Genomic DNA, 21,271 nt, shown 5'->3' on the forward strand with positions numbered 1-21,271 from the left:
GACAGTGTAGCCTGTGGCTATAGGCTGCATTATCAGTCTTTAAATTCTCTCTTAAGTGTCTATGCAGTTTTGCATTTTTGACAACTTAAGAGATTTTTGATTGCTCCGGGGTCCGCGCACATGGGCGGGACTATTCACTAGACTATGACTATACAGAGATTCCCTACTACAGAACTGGCTTGTCTATGCTCCCACACTGCTTGCTGCCAACAGTCACAGTGTTTGGGGGATACGGGGTGCATCAACAGGGCAAGTGGGTGCTACTGGGGCTCAATCATGTGGGTTGAATAGCTTGCTTCTGATGTCCTGGGCCAATCCTACCATCGATCGCGAAGCAGGGCCAAGAACCACCTCAGCATTCAACTTGCATTGATAGCAGCAGCGAAAAGTCATAAGCTTCTAATGGTAGTAGTGCACAAGCTCAGAAATCTTTAATCACAACAGCTCAATAACCGAATGTCCAACACCCACCAGCAAATTGTCTTACACGTGCTACACTGCTGTCTCTGCTATGTGTAACGGAGATCATTCTTGCTCCCGTTTGTACAGTATCTCATTATAGAGGCACTAAATTAGACTTAGACCCTCTGCACCCATTCCGCAGTACGGACTTAAAGTAAAAAAAAAAAAAAAAAGGGCGGGTCAAGGGGTGACTCTGGCTGAATGCTAACATGGGCATCAACATATAAGTAACCACAGTATTGGCTCAAAACATTTATCACAAAACCAAACAAGGATGCAAAACTATTCTCCAGAAAACTAAACTGGACCTATAAATACATTTAAAAAATAAGTCTAAACAACTCCACTTCATTACATCTGGTCAGCGCACATGATTTACATACTGGGTGAAGAAAGAAAACACTTTGCTCCAAAACAAGTTATTAATTTTATTTTTCTTAGAAAAAATTCGAAAAATAAGCTCGGGCATTTTAATGCATTGTATACATTCTTCAAATCTACAAATGTAGATGAATTGCAGAAGGCAACACTTTGCTTATCTTTGGTAGGTAACCATTACCACCCCGATGTATAATATGTAGAACATAGCAACCAAATATATAAATATTTATGTACATAGCAAAGAAAATATATATACACAATGTGATACAACATTAAGTGATCTGGTAGCAAGAGTGTACATTTATCAATAACCTGCTATGCCATCAACTCTCGCCCCCGAACTCTTTTTTTTTTACATGAACGACACGATGGGGTTTCAGCGTTGCCTAACTAAAGCATTCAACCCCACCACGTACACCATGTGTCTAGGACCAACTGACTGCAGAAGTACCAGCCTTTAAAGTACACGTTTACCTCTCTAAAGCACGTTAACATTCAATGAAACATTCTACTAACTAGTTACATTCAGGTCCCTAAGATCCGCAAGTGTGCAGAGTACTCCACAACCCTAAATTTTGCACTAACTTATGTGATCTCAATGAATCACATATCTAATAAATCTTATTTTGTGGGGGTGGGGAAATACAGGGAAATAAGTGCAGAAAAATTACACAAACCAGTGAAGCTATAAAAAAAAAAAAAAATCCTCTTAGCAGCTTACATACATTAATGTACATGGTTTCACAGTTCTACAATACAGGCAATCAACCATTAGCATCCATTGGTCTGAGAAACTAATTTTGTATTCCCATAAATAAGTTTTAAAGCTCCTTCAGTCAGACGCTGACAACTTTAAATACTGTATTTTTAAATACTTAAATCCTTTAGAGAACGAACAACATTTTTCAGCTTGAGACCTGTAAGGTTTACCGGCCCTAGCAGGTACTAGTCAAAATTACATTGTCTGGTAAGAAAGAAACTCCATCATTTTGGGTGGGAGAGGCAGCTTCTTTACTTCACTAGTTGTCATCAATCTTCTTATCGCCATGCGACACAAGTGCTGAAGGTTGGAAACATATTTTGGTGTTGACCAAAAGAAAACATTTCCATCTTGAGTTCTGTAAACAAATATAATATAAATAATTAATTCAAATCTCAGTTATACAAGGCCAAGTGATTCAAAATGCATAAACAGCATAGAATATGGGCCCTCAACTCCTCCCGGTACCCTTCGCCTCCACAGCACAAGAAAAAAAAAAAAAAAGCAGGGTGCCCTATTACCTATGAGCTCCAACCAACTAAAACGCAGTATTTGTGGGAAAACAAATGAGTTTTTGTTTAGAACTGTAAAAAAGGTGGGGGTGGTTAAACAAGCCTCTCCCATGCATGGCACAGAAGACAGAACTCCTACCCTATTACAAGCAGAGAAGGCCAAGAACCTGGAGCACGTGTTCAAGATGGAATCATCATAAATCCCCAAGTCAATAAGGTTAAGCTCGAAGTGCAAGCATACAACAGAGTGCTGTGGAGCTACCAAGGACATCATGCCACAGGGACTGATGTGGAGGAAAGCATTACCCATTAAATCATTATGCTGATCAGTGGCAGTGCATGTCAGTAATACTAGGCTACAAAACTCGAAGTGTCCTGCACAATGGAGCACTGCACAGAATTTCAAATCACAATTTGTAACAGCCTCATCACAACTGTTTAACAAATGCATAACATTTGGTTGTGCAGCAACAGAACCAACGTCAAATACAACTGGACAAACGCAGTAGCCAGGAGTATCTAAAACTAAACCCGAAAAGGGGAGGAAGCCACAATTTCCTTATCTTGGTGCAACGTGCACATTTGGTATGAAAATAAAATCTGGCAAAGGTGGGTAATGCACATTTTAATATGATGTCGAGTATATATGTTCGGTCTCTGGAGCTCATACTTGGTTACTGGCTCAACGTTTATGACCCAGATGCACACCATGTACACAGCCATGTAGGCTATTGAGCTATCAGTGGAATAATTCAATTATGTACTACGTTCTACCAGAAGGTAGTCAACATCTGGTCCCACACCGCCACTACCAGAAATACCCCTGACAAAGTTATGCCACAAGAGATAGAAGGGCTGTAATACATAGAGGTCTGAACTGCAGCAAAAACGAAAGATTTTTTTTTTTTAAATATATTAAAAACATACCCAGCAGCTAAAACACTGCCATCAGTTGAAAAGGCACAAGAGAGTCCCTTGCTTAGAGGTGCAACTTCTACAGGGTGAGCCTCATCAATTCTCCAGAATCTTAATATCCTAGATGAAAAAAGAGCAAAGCTTTATGGTTAATGCATAGGTTTTTAAGACTTGTGAAAACATATCAGCGAATGTTTCCAAAGTTAGATTCAATTTCAGCAAACAAATCCATTCATTTGACAAAAGACAAAAATGCTATTGGCCTATCACTTTTAGATTCCAGTAAAAATAATCAGTAAAATTAGCACAACAGTGCACTGGACAGGGTACATAAAACCCCAACCTTCCATTTAGAAAGACCTCATGATTTAACAGCGTAAAAGAACTAGGGCTCATTTTTCTCGCTAACCCACGACAGAGGACAGAAAGAAGCTTAGCACAGTTAACAGTTGCACGGGTGCCAGCAGGTTAGATGGGATTGAGGATTAGGTAATGGGTCTTTATTGGTGTACAATAGGAAGACTACACCAATGGAATGTAAACTGTTCAATGTGAAACTTAGTACAGTCAACCTGAATTGTGCGTTGTTGCCAACCAAAGACTTCTGGCACTACAGTCATCTTCTGAAGAGTATGGTATACGCTAAACACAAGCTCCAATTCAAGCAACAGTGGACACGAAAGTGTGTCTTTATTAATCTTAGTAACCTACATAAAATGGCAACATTCTTAAAAACCTCAGCAGAATAAAATAAATATATGCTTTCCATCAATTATGTAAGTAAAGGGGAAACTCACTGGTCATCGGCAAGGCTGGCAATGTGAGTTCCATCATGACAGAAGGAGACAGATTTCACCCAGTGCCCATTAGCTCCTCCGGCAAATATAGGTGAAGGAGGAGGAAACAGATGCCTGTGGGTGGAAGAGAGAAAAACCTGATGGTTAACATACCTTGAACATTTACAAGGATGTTCACGGTGTAAAGCATTTGTAACACAAGTAACGTCTTCTGTTAACATACAGTGTATGCCGTCATTAAAAAATGCCCATCCATAGTTAAACACTGGGAAACCATGGTCCTCTCGGTTTTTAGGTTTCGACTGCAAAAAGCTGCGCAAGCAGCTTTTGCGCAGGAGAAATCTTATGAGAACTGTAGTGTGGCTTTGGGTCGGCCCTCGTCATTCATTGGCTGGCTCCATAAATGGAGCCTAGCCATTGGACGAGGGGCCTGTCCGTCAATGCCGGACCAGATTCGGGGGCGTTCCCGAGATTCTTTGGCTTTTGCCGACATCACGCGACGTCAGCCGGGAACGCCCCCGAATCTGGTCCGGCCGTGCTTGCTGCTGTCCTGCCTTACTCTGTGTCCCTCCTCCCGCTGTCCCCCCTCCCCGCTGTCCCCCCTCCTCGCTGTCCTGTGCACGTTTCCCGTTTTTCGACCACGGCCGCCGGAGGAAGCCCTGGTGAGTGCGTGTTAAATCTTGCCTTCCCGCCCCCTCCTCCCCCTCCCCGTTCCGCCCCCTCCCCGTGTGAAAGGGATTTGTTTCTGGAGCTCGGCTCGGGTCCTTTCCCGCCCGCTTCCCGCCCCCCCCCCCTGTCCTGTGCCCGTTCCCGCCACCCTCCCTCCCTGTGCTCGTGGTGCTTGTTATATCCATGAAAGACGTGCCTGCAGTAGCTTCACTAGCGTCTTACTATCCAATTGTACGAGTTTCTGGGTTGATTGACAGCAACACACTGGGCCTTCGTGCTGTGACTCCCCCTCCTGGGACTTCCGAGGCAGAGAGATGCAGGTAAGTGTGAATCGATTCTTTTTATGTTTGGTGCATGCGTGTATATTTGAATTTTTGGGAAGGAGTGTTGTGAATGATGTGTGTGTGTGCACGTGTGTAAATGTATGGGTGTGAATGAGTGTATGTGTGCGTGTGTGTCCCGTCCACCCTCCTCTCTCCTAAAACCCTCCCTGATCCCTGATCTAAATACTGGCTAGGGAGTGTAGTAGGGAAGACTGTTGCCCTAGGCTGTTGTAGAATCCTATTTGGACCTGAAAGCAAGCGGTGTGCTTGACACTTCAAGGCACTAGTCCATAGCTGCACGCCTTCGAGCGGAATTCAGGACGGCGCCTGTCTATTGGGATAGGAATTTACATGAATAATTCTGTCTCACTGACTCCGCCTCTCATCATTCACTACACGCCTGCTTACAAGCTGCAGCGACTCAGCCTCTCATCATTCACTACACGCCTGCTTACAAGCTGCAGCGACTCAGCCTCTCATCATTCATACACACCTGCTTACATGCTGCAGCGACTCAGCCTCTCATCATTCACTACACACAACGCACAACTTGCACTACGCTCAGCGGTGCGTGTTTGCTGCTTTAATGAAGTTAGTAACGTATGATGTGTTGTGCGCACAACTGTTTATTTCACACATCGCTCCCCGCGCTAAAGTGTTGCTGGTTTCTTAGCGACACTTTTTTTGTTCTTTGGTTTAGAATAATGCCAGCGGTGTAACTCCCACGCACGTTTATCGATTTTATCATGATATTTGACATTTCTTTCCTCTGAGTTGTTAATTGTGTTGTGTACTTTCTGTGCTGCTGTATGCGGACGTTTGGCCGGACAAACAGCACACCTGCCGTGTCTGTGTTGTCCTTATGCCTCTTGTGCGGCACGCGCTGACGCCCTTGCAACTTTGAATGAGAGAGCATCTCTGGCACTTAACAGTAAGAAACGGGAAGTATGGTACAGGACGTGGCGTTGTGGCCCGAGCTATCGCCGCGAGAGCCAGGATCGAATTAGAGGGGGAGGGGGAGGGGGAGGGAGAGGGGTGACCTTGTGTTATGTAACTTATGCTCTCCGATACCTGCGGGTCGAGCTCGCGCTATGTGCCTTCTCTGCTGCATGCCATCGCTGAACACTCGTTGCCCTCTGCCATTTCTGTTCACAAACTGCCCCCGTTCATACACTGCCTCTCTTCTGGGCCCCATCTGAAGACTTCATGCTGTCTCCACTCGCAACCACTTCTGCTCACACACTGCCCTCACAGCTCCCTGTCCCTTCTCCTCACACACTACCCCTTCTCCTGTGCTCCTTTTTGTCTCTGATCAATCACTGCCCTCGCAGCTTCTTGACCCTTTAGTTCACACACTGCCCTGCCCCTCGCTTCCTTAGCTCCAGGCTATATTTCAAAAACATTAAAACCAGCATGGCATTTAGATGTGGGAAAAGTATTTTCCATTCATAAATATCACACCATTATTCAGCTAGGGTGACAGATTTTCCAATGTTGTGAATATTAGTTATAGCCTAGGTTTGGATAATTTTAGCATGATCTACCTACCCCCCACAAATAGACGAATACTTGCAAACATGTAGGCTTGTATATTTTTAGATTTCTTCAGCATGTGGGCTTGCACACAGTGCATTAACACTGGGTTGCTCTAGTGAGAGATACAGGTGACTTTCTTGGGTGAATGGAAGACGCTTGTCTCTAACAGAGGCGTAGGTGAAGCGCTTTTCCCTGGGGAACCATATTCTTTCTATGGAAAAAGAACAATTGTTACATTTACAATTTCACATGATATTCTCTTGTTTTCCACCTCCTGGAAAGTCTGCACGAGTGAGTTGTGCAGGTTTGAGCTTTAAAGAAATCTATGATGGATTTTATGGAGCGATTTACGGAATTTGTGGTGGGAGAAATAATCCACTAATTTGCCATATGGGTGAAAGCTGACCATTTTTCAAATCACTGACATGCAAAGCAAAATTACGGTATAAAAAATGCATAAATTGACTGCAAGTAAACCTTGAGAAGCAGGCAGAATTCAGGTGTTTTGGGCAGCTCATGTATTTTATTGTGGGTCTTCCTGGCAGCAGGATCATGGAGACTCACGCAAACAGCACATCTTTTACAAACTGCCCACAGAATAGGCACTTGTTTGCAGTCTCAGACCTTAATTTGTACCTATGGCAGGCATACAAATATCAGCACGGTGTGATCCGGAAAAAATGTCTGGCCTTAACCACTTTTCCTATTCTTTGTATAGTGTCAATAAATATTGCTGTGCTCCTGCCCTTGCTGTTCATGCTTTGCCTGTTACTGAAGCTCGTTGAAACATTTTCAGTATACTAAAGTCAAATGCCTGATGGGAATGAAATAATGTACTCCAGTGAAACTGATGGACAAGGTTTTAATTTAGTATTACATGTGGCTCAAGCAGTAACCAAATTGGTAATGGAGTGGACCATTTTGTAACATTTAAAAACAGAGCAACACAGTGATTGTATGGCACAGGTGACTACTTAAGGTATTGATTGCTGTACTTTTCAGTCCACATTTACAATGTTAAAAACACAAGTTCCGCAATACGAAATGCTGCTACATGAAAAGCCAGCACTGCCTGAAGGCAGGGAATCTCACAATAGGCCATGTGATAACTTTGTTAAAAGTATTAAAAACAAGTTTCAGTTTGTGACTTTAGGCCTTTATTCTTGAAAGCAATCAATTATCGAAGTGGGAAACAGGCATAGATTAAAATTCTAGTGTAAGTCTTGATAAAACATTACTCCCTAATGCACTGAGACCCTCTTGGGTTCTGACTAATGTTATATAGCGCATCCTGCAACTCCCACCGCTCATGTACTTACGCTGCAGAGAAGCAGCAACTGACCGACTCCGAGCAGAATACAGCAATCATGTATGAAGTTTCGTTCATTAGCAGTTCCCAAGCCTTTAATGTGCTTTCAACTGCTGCAAAGTGGAGCTAATCAGCTGAAATATTGATTGGGCCCCACAGAAGTTGGCGCCCATGTTCAGGGCATGCACACATTTATCTTTACACATGACCAGGTGACTCCGGGCCTTTATTGGGGTTACTTGAATGGGTGTATTTCTATGCAGTTCTTGTTTTGGGCTGCTGTATAACCACCATGTGTTTCTGTTCTGTATACTGCTGGAGTATGCTGTTCTGTTTGCGAGGGTTTACCTTCTCTGAGTGAGTTCTGATGTACATACTGTAGTTCTTCATACAGACTTCATCTTTGTAAACCGCTTGAACCCACTCTTATGTTTTAGCATTTGCGCTTTTGGCATAGCAAGCTGTTTGGTATACCTTATTTGCTGTTTTGTCGTTGATTTCTCCCTGCGCTGTGTCACTTTTTTCTTCTTTACACAGCAGACTGCTAAATGTCATCGTACGACGACATTGTAGATCTTGTGTGAATGGTAATAGATTTTACTGCATATTTGTGGCTTGGTGAGCACCAAGCTTCGGTGCTATGAGCATAAAAAAAATCATTACTAGAACACCATGGTTTGTAGTAGTATGAGTGGAGGAAGTGTTTGCGTTCATGCTTTTGTACATGTACATGTATGCACACGTTAGTGACGCCATGAGTTGTTGTGGTGCCAGGGTATGTACCTGTGGAGTTACATGTTCAGTCTGGGCATCCACTTTTTTGTTTTGACGTAGCAATTACATTTATTCCCCATGTTTACATGCTTTTTACTAAACTCATTTTCCTGCAAGCCTGTCTGTGAACACCCTCAATAAGACAGTGGTAGTACTCTTCGGAAAGGACTCTCCACTCTGTCCCCAGCCTGCTTATCTGAACTTGGACCCATCCCGTGCTGCTAGGCCAGGAACCTGGGAATCATTGTAGTCAACAAACCAATGTCCAGTCACCTGATTACCTCTTCCTACTTCCACAAGACTTCCCTCAACACCCGTATCCAAATCTTCAGATGCTTTCCTTCTACACCCAGGCACCCAACCAGATTACCATCCAGGCGCTCAACAGCAATCTAGTCTAAAGAAACACGCTGTATGTCAGATTCTCCACCCAGCTGACCAAACTGCTCCAGATCATTCAGAATGCAGCAGCCAGGCTCACTCAACCACACTCCACTCGCCTCAATGACCTCAGCTGGCTTTCCATGCACACTAGTGCACTGTTCAAATTACACACACATATAAAGCACTGCATAATCTAGACTCCTCTTACCTGAATAGCCACAGCAGCTTCCACACCGCCTCTAGACACATCTGCTCAGACAACCTTCTACTTGTTGCTGTCTCGCATCCGACGAGCTAGAATCGGCGGTCCGCCCTTCTGGTACCTGGCTCCTAAAGCCTGGAACAAACTCCCACCTTCATATTAGGGCTGCTAGCTCAGTCCTTGAATTCAGGAAGAAACTGAAAACATGAATCTTCACGTAGGCCCTGTTAGACCTGGCACCATTGGCCTGGGTCTTCCTTCCATTTTTGTTGTTGCCCCATGTATTTTTGCTGGTATTAGATGCTTTGGGCACTGTGCCACTGCTATTCAGTGCCACAGTGAAAGTGCTCCCTATTGTAAGTTGATGTACTAATCGGTGGTTCCATGTTTGGCTATTTGGTTTACTTGTAAGACCCCAGTCTAGTGCGCTGAGTGCCCAGGGTGTGTAAATCCAAATGCTGCTGGTGGGCTTGCAGCACTGGTTGTGCCACCCACGGAAGCAGCCTTGTAAAATGTGTCTGAGGTCTGCCATTGCAGAGCCTTCGTGCAGGCTGGTACTGTCATGCTGACTGGGCAAGTGCACCCACTTGCCAGTCCCTAAACCTTCCCTTTTCTTCATATCAGTCACCCATATGGTAGGCCCAAGGGCAGGGTGCATTGTAAGTATAAGGTAGGACAAGCCCTGATGTGTGTGGCTCTGTGTGTGTGGCTCTGGGTGTGTGGCTCTGGGTGTGTGGCTCTGGGTGTGTGGCTCTGGGTGTGTGGCTCTGGGTGTGTGGCTCTGGGTGTGTGGCTCTGGGTGTGTGTGGCTCTGGGTGTGTGTGTGTGTGGCTCTGGGTGTGTGTGTGGCTCTGGGTGTGTGTGTGGCTCTGGGTGTGTGTGTGTGTGGCTCTGGGTGGGTGTGTGTGTGTGTGTGGCTCTGGGTGTGTGTGTGTGTGGCTCTGGGTGTGTGTGTGTGGCTCTGGGTGTGTGTTTGTGTGGCTCTGGGTGTGTGTGTGTGGCTCTGGGTGTGTGTGTGTGTGTGTGTGGCCCTGGGTATGTGTGGCTCTGTGTGTGTGTGTGGCTCTGGGTGTGGCTCGGTGTGTGTGTGTGGCTCGGTGTGTGTGTGGCTCGGTGTGTGTGTGTGTGGCTCTGGGTGTGTGTGTGTGTGGCTCTGGGTGTGTGTGTGTGTGTGGCTCTGGGTGGGTGTGTGTGTGTGTGTGTGTGTGTGGCTCTGGGTGTGTGTGTTGAGGTAATTGAAATTTTTATGGTCAATTGTGTCCCCTAACGTGTACCCCAACGGCTCCATGTACGTACTTCAAGTACATGTAATTTCCCTCCACAACCGAATCTGAAGACGCAAATACATTTGCGTCCAACGTTAACATGTCCTCTATCAGATCCACCATGAATGGATCGATAATTCAGTTCCTAAGTATGCCGTGCCACCGTCTTTACATGGTGCACTTTCACGTTTTTTCCTGGCTCTGCCGAGCTAGGCCCTGAATTCTGTCTTCAAGCCACTTCTGTCTCTGCCTCTGAAAGCTGCAGCATGGAGATGCATCCCTGACCTCTGCCTTACTTCCTGCCAAGCGAGCGGTGCCCGGCTCAGCCTGGTCTGCCTGCCAAAAACAGTATTTTACCTTCAAGTTATCAGCGTAGCCAGCTCAGCTCCTCAAACACATTCCAGTCTAGTGATTTAGGTAAACATATCCCCGACTACAGAGCAAAGAGCAAGTCTTCCTGTCTCCGTGCAAGTAATTTACGGTTCCCGTTACCAGAGTAGGCCCATGGCCCCGCACGTAGACACACGCAGACACCTATGCACGCACTGACATTCAGTATAGAATAGCCTCTGCCCAAGAGACCTTTTACTCTAGAATAAACATCCTCTAAATACTAGATATCAGATATGTTATAAGGACAGGTCGATCTGACATGCCAGACTTCTGTCTCCTCTACTAGTGCTAAAAGTCAGACCCTTAGCTTCCTCCAGATGCACGTCAATCACACGTCATATTAGCTGCGCGCGCATTCAGGTCACAGGTTTCAGCTGACTCTGCAAGAATTCTTTATGCATCCACCCACTTATGACACTTTTCTGTGACGTTTCTAGTATACGCCTTCGAGCACACCCCTGTTCACGCCTTTTTGCTACGCACATGTGTTCTTACCATATACATTTCACTTGTCACGCCTACTGTATTCACTGCTACTGTGTCATTTTACTATATATGTCATGTACTGTTAATAAATCGTTGACATCTTTCCTGCCATCATTGCATACCCGAACCCTTGTATTGATGGAATAGATTTCCATGACTCGAGTCATCCTTTATGATTAAAGCCCGTATGACTGATGCCACGGACTCTGCCTCTCATTTGATTGAGCTATTTCTTTACTTGACCGAAATTATCTGGCAAACTCGTATACGGTAAAATATTTACCACAGTGTGTGTGGCCCTGGGTATGTGTGGCTCTGTGTGTGTGTGTGTGTGTGTGTGTGTGTGTGTGTGTGTGTGTGTGTGTGTGTGGCTGGCTCTGGGTGGGTGTGTGTGTGGTAGTAATTGCTGTCTGCTGAGCTCGTCAGTAGGGTACAATAGGTCTCACATTTGCGACAGATTAAGCTAATGGCAATGTAAATGACAATGCCACTAATTTATCTGTTTTCAAATCCAACACATAAACACAAAATTTGTCATTTACAATGCCAATAGCTCTAACTTTTCCAAAGGCGAAACCATTGCATTGTAAATGCTTGTTTTACTTCTCAACTGAAAAATAACAAAACACTGTTGGGACTGGAATGTTCATTGCATGCCAAGACTGATGAAGAGACTGCAGTGGAACTGATATTTTGACTTTTTGGCCCAGTAGCACACTGCTCTGGCGTGTGCCCAGAGCCCTCGGCCATTCTATGAAAAAGTCTGGGTCCAAAACCGGTTTTAGGATCTTGTGGTGCACACAGAGTCCTTTTAGGACATGGCACTACTAGCTATACCCAGAGTTGTTGCCAAAAATTGGTGTGGCAGCATACCCTTTTTTCGAGGATTAACAGCCCTGAAAAAGACAGTTTTTTCTGCTCTGTGCGACCAACTGCAGGAATTCAATATAAAAGTCTAACTTCAGATTAGCATAAATACCCATATGCTGACATTCCACATCAAGCGTGTATGTGTGCTTTTTGAATGGCAGAGAGGCTGTGCAATGTGAGTATTTCTGTTGATATCAGAAGGATCAATTTTGGGTGGTCCTTGGTTTAGCACGGCACAAGATGGGAAGGTGGATACAGCTTCCTCAAGCAGTGGAAGTGTAGTGGCTGCATTCCTGAGGGTGGAAGAATATACACTGAAGTGAGGGAGGATGGAGAAAGGTAGGTCTTTAAAATTCCAAGAGTGATCGCAGATTAAAGTTTCCTGTGCACTGGCATTTGACTGATGCTCGGGGAGAAAGGTAAGTCAGCAGATTACGCTAAGGGTGAAAAGTGGTCTTTCCCGGATAACTATTTCAGGAAGGTTGTAAAGAGACTGGAGCGGCAGCCATTAGTATGGCCATGTTTTTGATACACGTGCTTGAAGCTAGTACCACCCCCAACTGCTGTGAGTTGCACAAAGGAAGTGTCTGCACTACAGCCAGAAAAGGACAACTGAATGGGCTCCACCTCAAACCGGGTCCAGAACCTCACACAGTGGTTGAACATCCTGTCTGGAAAAAGACTAAAATCAGCTCACTTGGTTCCAGATGCAAGCTGCTTCAATGACCAAGGAGGGGAGCGCTCTATAGAGAACGCAAAATGCTGATGGGAGACCACTGCTGCAAAATTTCCAAGTCTGCCAGAGGTAAGGTAAGGAAATAATCTAAAGTTTGTTCAACTTGCAGGACAATCGGAGGATCTGGCAAGTGCCTGTAAGCCTGCCTGCTCAGAGAGGGAAGGGGTGTGCCCGGCCCTGCAGGAGGAAACCCCAGTCATGTTCCCAGTATGTAGAACACCCAAACAAAGGAGGCTGTCATTTAGATCCCACACCAGTGTTCACATCAAAACGAGCAGAGCTACTACAACCGTGTTTTATGTAACCAGTTAACACAGGGCCTGAAAGAGGCTACCTTGAACTTAAAACACACCACACAGTTTTCCATAGAAGCATAGGATTTCCCACATTAACTCAATACCACATGACCTGACCTACAAAATTGAGAAAGTTGAAATCACATGGTGATCACTAGCGTCCATGTACCAGTGCTGTTGTGTATACCCTGCAATCCCTCTTGAGGTTTCAAACCTGGTGGAGACTTCTATGAACGGGGAAACAAAAACTAGAAGTGGTGTGGTGTCTAGCGGGAACCTGTAGCAGGGCACATTAAGCCCCGTATTAAACCACATTAGCATGTTTAAAAGTAATCTTTTAAGACACGCACTGGCTTCGCCAGTAAATTTCTGTATGGTGACGGTTGTTGGTTAAGTTCAGGAGTCATCCCCACCTCCCTGAGAGGCCTTTTACTGCTCACTACCCTCAGAGTCATGTGTACAAGACTGTACTTGACCCAGTTTGCAAAAACATAGGACGGGCCCCAGGGGCAAATTACCCCGTCCACCATAATTGTGGCCCAGTAGCTCCAGTCTGCCCGGTGTCCAAAACCAGGTACAATTTGTGGCATGTACTATATAAATTGTCGCTATACTCTTTTCAGTCTGAAGTTATGTAGAATCATTTACAGTCCAAAACCAGGTACAATTTGTGGCATGTACTATATAAATTGTCGCTATACTCTTTTCAGTCTGAAGTTATGTAGAATCATTTACAGTGAGTGTTGATGTTGGTCACATTTAGCTTGCCATGAGTGTTCAGAAAATAAACATTTTTTTTTATATTAAACAGATCCCCACTTTTGTATGATTTACCAGCAAATTGCTGATTAACCAAGAGACAAATTGTATTTACTCAAAGCTCAACTATTCTATGGAACAACGTCCTTAAAATGACTGGCTCTACAAGAAGAACCTTAGCAGCAGGCGTTAAACAGATGAAGTAGAAATGGGGGTGAGGGGGGCGGACCAGTAATTCAAATCTTTGAAGGAAAAAAACTAGCAATTGATGCTGCTTAAGCAATCTAATTAGAGACAGCAGTTACATTAACACGAACCTGTTTTACCAGTACCAAGATTGGGAATGTAATTTTTTCAAAATACGGGGGCTGAATAATTTTACAAGTAACACAATACCTCTAAAACAGACATGGTTTGTAAACTGTCTCACTAACAGTTTATTACAATAAATAAACAGTTTCAAATGGTTAGAGGTTTACTTACCCAAACTCTAAGAGAATGCTGCCAGTATGGGGATCCCAAACATAAACTCGAGTGTCGTAAGATGCAGTAGCTAACAAAGCCCCATCAGGGGAGAACTCACAGGATACAACATCATTGTGATGACCTTCTAGCTTACGGATCATGGTGTATTTGTCCATATCCCAAAGAAAAACCTGCAAAGTAAAATGGTTTGTTAAAGCATCACTCTTGATTTCATAAGAAAAAACAAACGTATTACTGCAAGCGCCATTTGACAAAAGTTCAATTAATTTAAATTATGGAATATGCTCAGTGTCATATCCGAGGATATTAAATCTACTAGATCTAAGCAAACGCATGCTGTCTTTTAAAGGTTAATGGCATACAAGATATACAATTTAATTTTAAAAAGGCCATATCGATCAAATAATGAAATAAAAAAAACATTCCAGTATTACAAATAGTTTTATATGTCCATATAAAGAAATTGCTAAGTAATAACTCATGTGAACTATCAATTTAAAAAGTATGTAAACAGAAAATAAAGTTAACATTATTACTCCGGTTGTATCCCCTGAGAGATTAAGTTCACTTGTTTACAATAGGCCTGGTCACCAACGTGATTCTAGGAAGAAAAACAGATACTGCAAGACAAGAGAATTTTCACAGCCAAAAGCAAAAACCTTCGGCAAACATATCACATTTGCAAATACATATTTATAGTGCTATTCTATAAATAAAACAATGTATTAATTTGAAATGACTATCAAAAGGGTCAATGTTATATAATAAACTGGAACCGAGTGCAGAATATAGATTTTTTTAAGATAAATCACAACATGGAAAGGGGTGGTTACTCTTTATAGAGTCACTGCACATTTAATGTAATTTAGGTTCCAGTAAAGCTTAGAAACAGGACAAGCGAAGTTCTAATAAAAAAAGTTAAAGTGAACCAGCTTGTGTTCGCACCACATGGGAGGTGACCGATAAACTAAATTAAACCCTTAAATACCCTTATTTAAAAACCCATTTAAAAGTCGGTGTAAAAAATGTAATTATACAATTCAAACCCCGAATCAAGATGCAAATAAATCAGAACATACATGAATCATGAATTAGAGACAACTTTATAAAAAATAATAATTTTTAAAAAAAGCAGAAAGTGGACATCAACCAGCACCTGCGTACGTACAGTACACCTTGCCGCCGAATGCAAGGTTACTTCGTCCTATGGCAAAGTTCGTCCCCAGCCTGGTAGCCAGAGATGTCACTCTTTCTGCCCGGCTAACACCACTGTGCGCCAGTGCACGGTGCCAGCTTAACCTCAATCACACCCATTTTGCTGCCACCACCTGGGACAGGGAAAGCAAGAAGCTTATGGAAAACACACAGCCTGAAATGTGATGTATACATCCTAATCTGTTCATATTTGCCTACTCGTACACGACTACTTTTTATCTATCAATTCATAAACAAATATCATGGTATTCAAAGTTTTTTTTTTTTAAACTAACATTTCTCCCCAGTAAAACTTTAAAACAATGAGTGGAAAAAACGCATATCCATTACACCAAATATGTTGATCCCGCCCAATTCATAAGTAAAAAAAAAAATTTTTTAAAAAACTACCATTATACATAGAGTGCATATTTTGTTCAAACTCAACTGCGAACATATCTACCTGACATTCAGGGTTTGTCAAGGTCAGTCAAATAGACAAAGCAGCAGAACTACCAAAAAATATCTAAAGTCTGAAGTTGCCTGCGGTACTATTGTCCTGTGCTCGACATGTTCAACCACTGAGAACTGATGTGACGAGGGGTTAGGAATGTGACAATTTCAAGCTTAAATATTTGCCAACATGCATACTCATCCCTTTGTTCGGACAACGCCGAGGTACCTTTAGTAATGAACTGACCCAGGTTCACAGATGTTGATCACATTTGGAAACGGGTGAGTCTGCGGATAAAACCAGTATTTGAGGCACTACGAGGAGTCCACAAAGGTGAAATGGATAGCAAACCCCCATATTTGGCAGTATGTAATTTGCAATATAGGGGACGAAACACTTAAAACTGCATTAGACTGAGTGCATGTAAGAACTTCATTGCGCACTTTCAGGATTAGCTTAATTGTCTGACAAGTTAATTGAAGTTACACTTCCTCGGCAAATAGAAGGAAAAATCATTTCGAAATAACATTTTCGGTGACAAGAACATACAAGACTAGGTGTTGGGGCAGAGGTAAACAGAAGAAAGTTCACACTTTTGGTTGAACGTTTACTACAGGCTTCTGTTGCATGCTCACGGGTTAAGGGAAGAGTATGGTTTGGGCTACTCCGAGAAAGGATTTACAATTATGCTAACACCACGCATCAACTGGCGATCCGGTGTTGGTTTCCACCACCCTGGTGAGGTATAACATTCTGGCTGGAGATACGACTACAGAAGGTGGCGTGGGTAGAGATCACTGAAGAACATGTAGGCAAAGTGACCATGTTCCGGAAGAAATATTAATTGAACAGTTATCATACAGACTACCCAATTGGGTCATGCATCTGGAAATCAATACATGTGCTCTGTGCAACTGGAGCAAAACCCTCAAGCAGAACAGGCCTTTTATTTTCAGAGATTACAGAGACCCACGAAAACTTTTGTTTGGGGTCGCAGGAGGATGAAAAAAACTGGGCGGTATAGCATAGCAATGGTTAACGTAAGCAGCAAATACCACCATTGCTACAAAAAACATGCAAGGTTTTGATACAGAAAGCATCTGGAGATCACTAGTAAGAGCAATTTGAGGCAAAGACTTCCAGCTAGGCCCTTAAATTCAAAGGGGGCATTTGAGGCTGCAGTACTGGAAAGAAACTTCAGAGACTAGCAATTAACTGCTGAAATCACATAGCTCCCTCTACGAACCATCTATAGATCAAAAAAACGGAGCGAACAGGCCATACAAGACACTCAAGAAGGAAACTTAACAAAATATGAGTTTAGGGCACAAAGTGTTCAATCAAAATCAAAGAGAAACTGTGCTTTCAGCCTGGAACAAAATTAAATGTTTATCACTGCTACAATATTCAAGTGCCAGGCTCAATGTGTTGATAGATTGACCTATACTAGTCATGTCGAGGTAAGATGAAACAATCATGGTATTTAATACTGCATTCTAAAGGTTTGAAGCCGTGAAGCGAGCATGACGGGTATTAAGCCCATACATGACTAGTACTGGTGAAGACATTTTGTGACCCTTCATTTCGCCATGCTCGATTTACTTGGGCTGCACACACAAACTGGTTAAACCAGATTCACCTCTATCATAATGGCTAGACAAATAAAAGATCTGAAGCCTAGAGTTAGAACTCGGCTACCCACCCAATCTCTTGCGATAAAGATCCCTTGCTGCAAAGGAATGTGTATGCATGGTTGAGAAAAAAATTCCATGCCACAATTGTATGAGAACGCAATGGTTGACAGTCAGAGCTGGATGCAATAGAACTATAGTCTAAATTCTCAATGTCTAGAATAGAGTAAAAACACACACCTGCATTTTAATGAATTATGAGGCATTAAACCGTTTATCATCACAACCCAGTTTTAAAACGGGAAATGATCAAAATCAATTTCTAGTGGTGGGAGGTCAAAAAAATGAATACATACAGTTAAACACTAATCAAGAGCATGGGCCATACCAAAGATAAATTAGCCCACTTTTCACTGCAATAACTTAAAAGGTTATGGTAGAAATTAAACCTGGGTCGCCAACATGAAATTGTAGTAGTAACACAGCCAATAAGTATGTACATTATGTAAATATTGGGTAGTCCTGCTGCTGTTTTCAGAATTAAAAAAAAAAACGAATTGTCAGAAAAAAATACAAATAGGCTTGATTTACATTACTGGCCAAATTGAATAAAACAGGGTTTTTTTTTTTTACAAATCAAATCCCAAATAAGTGATGGGTATGACTTTACACACACAGTTGCCACTATCTGGAACGCCAACTTATCTTTAAAGCTACACCCAGTCTTCCTACATGAATGGAAGAGGACATACAGGACACAAAGCATATTCCAGTAAGTGAAGGGAGTTGATCTGACCAAAAAGCATAAAACAGGATTTTCCCGCATTTCCCAATTGAAGAAGATGGGTATTCAGAGACTCACAGAACGGTGCTTAGGCAAGGACAGAACCTTGGACTTCACATGAACGTCCAAATAAGATTGTAATGGATTAAAATGTGATTAATTCCTAACACACGGCAACATTTTAGAGTTCAGGCAAAACAAAATGCAACATTTAGTTATTTCCATCATGCAGTTTGCAAGCTAGTTTTCATGACACTGAGCACAGAATTTGCACAGACTGCAAAGTTTCGCACGCATAAGATCAAAGTACAATAACACTTACTGCTTTCCCAGCTCCAACAGAACACAGAACGGACGAGTCTGGGGAAAAGGCACAGCAGTAGACCCAGTTCTGATGCCCTCGCAATACTTTCATCATGTTTCCTGCAACAACAAAAAAGACACTTTTTTTTCCCATCCAATTAAGATTGGTTACATTCAATCATACAGCAAATTTGTAATGGTCAAAGTGAAGTATTATCATGCAAGAAAACTATAAGAGAAACATTACAACAAAACACTAGCAATCTAACCGTCCCGTGCTTCAGTACGTGTATAAACCATTAGTAGTAGCACCATCAAAAACATCACTGCTTAGCGAGGCATCTAAACTATGAGATCACGCTTGCATAAAAAAATGCAACTAATTCCTTCAAGTTATTTTACATTACATTTGCATAATACTCACAGGAATCTGCTAAAATACACAACAAAACCTCTATATAGTACAATGATAGGACCGAGTCCCAAATAGCCGCTACCCCCCCCCCCACCCCCCCCAAAAATCAATTTTGCCCACTTTTTTTGTACAGGAAGCATTAGCATAAAATCCCAATATTGCACAGGGATCTGTGAAATAGGGAAATATTGCATGATTTTCTAAGAAACACTGGTTTCATCATAAGGGAAGTCAGACTACTCAGCATAGATTTACCATCATCGGTGTAGTTGGGATTATGTGACAATAGAGGACCAAATTATATGACCAGTTTACTTGAATTATTCAGCAAACGGCAAATATGCCTCACATTCCCAGAGTATACTGATCTACTTTCAAGCTCAGGAGCATGATTTCCATTACCAAATTCCTTTCTTTCCATGGTCAGACACAAAAACGCTTACATCAAAAATAACCCTACTGCGAAGTCAGAGAAAATATTTTTTTTGAAGCATACCATCATCTTTTAGGTCCCAAACTCGTAGAGTTTTGTCTCGTGAAGCGGACACTAAAATCAAGCTACCATCTGGGGCAAAGGTTAAATCTCGTACTACTTCAGAGTGATCCATCAGGTTAAGGAGGAGTTTTCCTAAGAGAAAAAAAGATGCAAAGAATATCAACTATAACTTTTTTTAGACAAAGTTAAGTTCCTGGATTGTGTCAGCCTGTGTCAGTAATACACAACACAGGCTATGGAGCCTTAAAATGTCTTTTTTTTCTTTTTCTGAGAGCAACCACTGGCTGAGGGCTGAATTTATTGCCCCAGTTTTCAAACAACTTAAGCAAACACATGTTTGCCCAGGGTTCGAGTTTAAGTGATACAAAGTTTACTGCACCTGGTAATGACCCTGTTTAAATCCCACCACTGAGTACATCGACAGTTTCATGCTATTGAAAGTTCCCAGGGGAACAATTCCTATCTAGTATATAAGGGAACATGCACGTTTTGGTCAGCAAAGCACAGACATCAGCAATCAATGTATTTTGTACATATTTATTTGTTGCTATACTCAAGATGGGTCTGTTTATCGTGTCTGGTAAATACCGAACCACAGGGAATTGCATTTTACTGTTTTTGTACAATTATATTGCAACACTGCCTGGATAACTCTTATTCATTGAAGATAAAAATGACTGTTGGGATCTCTTGTATAACTTTCTCAGGACTATACATATTGTGGAAACCATGCTTGGATGCCTTCGGATCATAGTCGTCCACCACTGGTGCAAACCTGCTCTGTTAACTAGAAAGCTGTTCTAGATTTAAACTTTCTTTGCTCAGGGACTTTTAAGTGTAGTTATCTAGCCGAGGAGCCATGCTAGATTGTCTTGATTAGACAACTAAGGACCATGCGGTTTATCCAAAATGATAAAAGCAGCTTTAATATTGGATTGCAGTCAACAAACAACAATTGGCAATGCCTTTAAGTCTAACTTTAAAGGAATGTTGTATGTAATGGGAAGCATTACAAGTCAATACAATGGGAATAAATATGTAGTTGTGTGGCAGCAAAGAACTGTAGAATAAAATTGGTGTAGGTTAACAGCACATTTAAGCCAGACCTAAAAATCCATGTCAGTTAATGACTACCCCTCATTTCGTCTGTGCTATTGCCACTATAATGCAACAAATTATATAGTTAGCCAGGACACTTTAATAGCATTCCAATGTCACGTGGGTGTCCCTGAAAGTTCAAGCTTATGCAGCTTGATAAACAAAAGGATCACAACTGCATGGGGGGCAATCACTTTTTTATTGGAAACACTCAAATGCTACCCAATCAAAACAGTGGACTGAGCCAAAGTATTTTCTAGTGATGCTTACATAGTTGTCTAGCGACAGCGGTGCTGTCAGTACTGTAAAACAAGCATTAGAAATGCAATCGGGCTCGGATTTATTTGAATTTGAGCTAATGGCATTGTAAATGCCAATGTATTGTTGCTATGTGTTATGGAGTGTGTTCATGTGGTGTGTACTGCCAGTGATCTCCTTGTGAGTGTGAGAATATTGCACCGTTACTGCCTGTGATGTCCTTCTTGTGAGTGTGAGAAGCTTGCACCTCTGCTGCCTGTGGTCTCCTTGTGAGTGTAAGAAGCTTGCACTGCTGCTGCCTGTGATGTCCTTCTTGTGAGTGT

General features: G+C 42.5%; 1 protein-coding gene across 2 annotated transcripts in view; it reads right to left on the reverse strand.

The window, feature by feature from the left end:
- Positions 1-870: 870 nt before the first annotated feature.
- WSB1 (WD repeat and SOCS box containing 1) overlaps positions 871-21,271 on the reverse strand; it is a 31,948-nt gene continuing 11,547 nt past the window's right edge. For both annotated transcript variants that reach the window (XM_078679708.1, XM_078679709.1), the window contains exons 5-10: positions 19,593-19,724; positions 18,701-18,801; positions 14,313-14,485; positions 3,828-3,941; positions 3,043-3,150; positions 871-1,961 (exon numbers count right to left, since the gene is read on the reverse strand). In XM_078679708.1, coding sequence (XP_078535834.1) covers positions 1,799-1,961; positions 3,043-3,150; positions 3,828-3,941; positions 14,313-14,485; positions 18,701-18,801; positions 19,593-19,724 — 791 coding nt within the window. In that variant the 3' untranslated portion in view covers positions 871-1,798. The remainder of the gene's footprint in view (positions 1,962-3,042; positions 3,151-3,827; positions 3,942-14,312; positions 14,486-18,700; positions 18,802-19,592; positions 19,725-21,271) is intronic.

Source organism: Lissotriton helveticus, chromosome 3_1 (assembly GCF_964261635.1).
Source record: "Lissotriton helveticus chromosome 3_1, aLisHel1.1, whole genome shotgun sequence".
Taxonomy (NCBI): domain Eukaryota; kingdom Metazoa; phylum Chordata; class Amphibia; order Caudata; family Salamandridae; genus Lissotriton; species Lissotriton helveticus.